Raw genomic sequence first — 3,719 nt, 5'->3', positions numbered from 1 at the left:
AAGGTCTCCCCGAAGCCTTCTCTTCTCCAGGCTGAACAACCCCAACTCTCACAGCCTTTCTTCACAAGAGAGGTGTTCCAGCCCTCGGATCATTTTTGTAACCTCCTATGGACCCGCTCTGACAGGTCGATGTCTTTCTTGCACTGGAGACACCAGAGCTGGATGCAGTACTCCAGGTGGGGTCTCACCAGAGCAGAGTAGAGGGGCAGAATCACCTCCCTCCACCTGCTGGCCACACTTCTTGTGATGCAGCCCAGGATATGGTTGGCTTTCTGGGCTGCAAGCACACGTTGCTGGCTTACATTCATATCCAATTTTTCATCCACCAGTATCCCCAAGTCCTTCTTGGCAGGGCTGCTCTCAATCCATTTATCCCCCAGTCTGTGCTGATACTGGGGATTGCCCCAACCCAGGTGCAGGACCTTGCACTTGGCCTTGTTGAACTTCATGAGGTTTGCACAGGCCTCCTCAAGCCTGTCGAGGTCGCCCTGGACGGCATCCCTTCCCTCGTGTGTATCAACTGCACCAGTCAGCTTGGTGTCATCTGCAAACTTGCTGAGGGTGCACTCAGTCCCACCATCTATGTTGTTGATGAAGATATTAAATAGTATTCGTCCAAGTATGGACCCTTGAGGGACACCACTGGTTTCCACTTGGACATTGAGCCATTGGCTATAACTCTTTGGACGCAGCCATCCAACCAGTTCTTTATCCATCTAACAGTGCATCTGTCAAACCCGTATCTCTCCAATTTAGTGGCTAAAATGTTGTGGGGGATCATAACAATAGTAGGCCTGAGTGAAGATAAGCACAGACTGCTGATACGGCTCTTTGTTTAGCAGGGCACTAAATTCAGTGGCAAAAGAGGCTCATTCCAATCATGTATATTTTCCTTAGAAACAACAAGGGAAGCTGTTTTGGCTAAAGCTCTTGAAATCAAGATAAAGCTTCAGAACCTTTTGACTTGTTGCCCTTGCTAGGTAGTACCATGTCACCCTGTCCACTAATCCACTGTTGGAGGATAGCTTCATTTTTCAAATGAAATACTGTCTCTAAAGTCAGTCAAACATAGCTTTTCAAATTCACACAAAAATTGTCTTGAGTTCTACTCAGCGTACCAAAAAGCCCAACAAGAAGACTGTAACAGCTATATTGACACATGTATAACGACATTTGTACAAGTTCTTACAAAATGAAACAATGTACAGGTTAGGCTGCACAAAAGAGATCAGGAAATGCGAAAGTTAAGAGTGGTCACAATTCTTAAGTACTGGTTTCGCATCATAGTTATACAGTGACATGACTTGCACTATTTTACACCACTATTTTCATTATCTTTTATAATTGACCTTTTTGCTTCCTTAAGTTCATCACGTAGTAGATCACACTCTAATTATATTTTGCAATGCCAGGCATTTCAGGATTCCTTTCTGACCCAGTTGTGCTGCTGATGAGCAGTGCATTTCAGCAGTAAATCAGAAAAGGTTTCTGTATATCACACATGTAAATACTTTGTTCTAACTCAGTGGCTCTGGTTTTTCGTATATGCAAACATTACTTGCCCAGTGTAATTGTTCTTAAACTTAAGAAGTATCCATTGGTACTCTTCCCGTTCTCACAGGCTTTTCTTTCTACCTTCTACTTAAATTTTATCTAAAAATGAAAGTAGTTGCATCCCTCCAAACACAGAAAAAGTCTGTATTTGTAACAGTTTAAAATAATTCTAATGTTGCTTAATTATTTGGCAGTGGAAACCATAATAGGTTTAGCTGTGCCACTAAAACATAATAATATAATACATGCTGTAGTTGTGCAGTATGACTCAGCACTGCATAGAGAAATTATGTGCTGTCTGAATAATTCCTTCTTCTTATATGGCAAATACAGCCACAAACAAGAAACACAGAATCCTAGGCCTTCCAAATTTCAGTCTTTGATATAAGACGCCAGGATGCCAACAGTGCAGCTGCACAGGATCACTAAGAATCAAAGTATTTCACAGTTTAAGTACATTAAAAGTATCATATGAATGCTAGAGCAGCTCAGGTACTTACAGTGCCCTCAACCTCTGAATACAGGCCTGACCAAAAGCTGAAAGTACTTTTGTCCAGCTGATACAGACGAGATTTTTCAAATGTTTCTGAATCCATGATCTGTCCTAATTCCCGTGGAACATGTGTTGTTGTTCTATACACCCGTCTCTGAAAAATTGAAAAAGAAACTTAAAGTCTACATCCAATATTTTTAAGGAGATAAATAAGATCTAAAAGTAACACACAACATGATCCCACCACAGAAATTTTTAAAAAACCCAAATAAATTCCTGTTTTCTATCAAGTTCCAAATATAAAACTGAAGCATAATTATTACGTTATAACCAGAAACTGAGTTGCCTACTTATTAATTTATTTCCAATAAAGATTACACAAACTCCTTTTTCCAGAGGATATGACTTACTGCACCACAGTAACAACTAAGCAGAGTTTGAAACTAAACACCAGATCCTCCCATGCAAACCATGCAACTTCACCAGAAAACATATCTATGATGTGGCTGCACAAATGAGGTGCTATTTCATTTTTGGTAGAGAACTCACCACTTTAAAATTTTTAAAGACTAAAAGTCCTTATTCCATCCACTACCTTATCTTGTTTCAGTACATTTATCCCTTTTCAAAAGAAAAGCTCCTACCCCTTGTCACTTCAGAATACATTCTTCCTCTGACCGGAGTATCAGGCTGCAGTCTCACAGACAGCTTAGCTGGTCCAAAGGCTCACAAGAGCATGCAGCATTGCTTCCTGCCCTCCTGGCAGCGTCTTCCCCAGCTGTGCTGGGTCTGGCTGGGATGGAGTTAATTTTTTCAGAGCAGTCTGCATGGTGGTATGCTTTTGCATTTGTGGCCAAAGCAGTGTTGATAACACACCAGCGTTCTGGCTACTGCTCAACAATGTCAAGGCTTTCTCCCTCTCTTCCCCAGCGAGCAGGCTGGGGGTGGACAAGAGGCTGGAAGGCGACATAGCCAGGACAGCTGACCTGAGCTGACCAAAGGGATATTCCATGCTGTGTAATGTTATACTCAGCAATAAAAACAGAAGTAAAGGAAGAAGAAGGGGGGGGGGGAGGGAAGAGGGTTTGACTTCCAAGGTGGCTGTTACTTAGAGACTGGCCAGGCATCGGCCTGCCTGGGGGAGGTGGTGAGCTATTGCCTTTGCAGCACTTGTATGGTTTTTTCCCCTCTTTCCTTCACTTATTAAACTGTCTTTACTTCGACGCATGAGTTTTCTCACTTTTGCTCTTCCTGCTCTGTCACCTGTCCTGGGGGAGGAGGATCGAGCTGCTGGGTGGGTGCTGGGCTGCTGGTCACCCCACCGCACCCACACTTTTCAGATCCTTCTATGAACTCGCCTAACTCACTGATGTGATGGTGAGTGTCCCCCCCACCCCGCAAAAACAAGCGGGGGTCAGTGCCTTGGTTCATCTGAGGGAGTGCAGCCGGTCCACAGAAGATCAGCTGTGCTCCAGAGCAGGGGCAAGCGTGAGCAGACGCAGGCAGCGACTTCAGCCCTCCCCCACAGCCCGCCGGCGGCAAACCACCTCCACCGACAGGTCGCGGGCCAGCAGGGTCGACACCGCGCCCCAGCCCCGCTGCCTCGGCCGGGACAGGGCCAAGCCCTCCCCAGGCAGGCGACAGACCAAGCCGGCCCCCGTGCCGCTCGGTC

At 45.1% G+C, this 3,719-nt stretch overlaps 1 protein-coding gene across 1 annotated transcript in view; it reads right to left on the bottom strand.

Moving 5' to 3' along the window:
• The window catches only part of ZMPSTE24 (zinc metallopeptidase STE24), a 31,182-nt gene that overhangs the window by 24,773 nt on the left and 2,690 nt on the right, over nt 1-3,719 (bottom strand). Inside the window, exon 2 of the mRNA XM_009286657.1 lies at nt 2,055-2,201. Within this exon, the coding sequence (XP_009284932.1) occupies nt 2,055-2,201 (147 nt within the window). The remainder of the gene's footprint in view (nt 1-2,054; nt 2,202-3,719) is intronic.

Source organism: Aptenodytes forsteri, unplaced genomic scaffold (assembly GCF_000699145.1).
Source record: "Aptenodytes forsteri isolate BGI_AS27 unplaced genomic scaffold, ASM69914v1 Scaffold40, whole genome shotgun sequence".
NCBI lineage: Eukaryota > Metazoa > Chordata > Aves > Sphenisciformes > Spheniscidae > Aptenodytes > Aptenodytes forsteri.
Note: the sequence above shows the minus strand (reverse complement) of the source record. Positions and strands in the feature narration are given on the sequence as shown.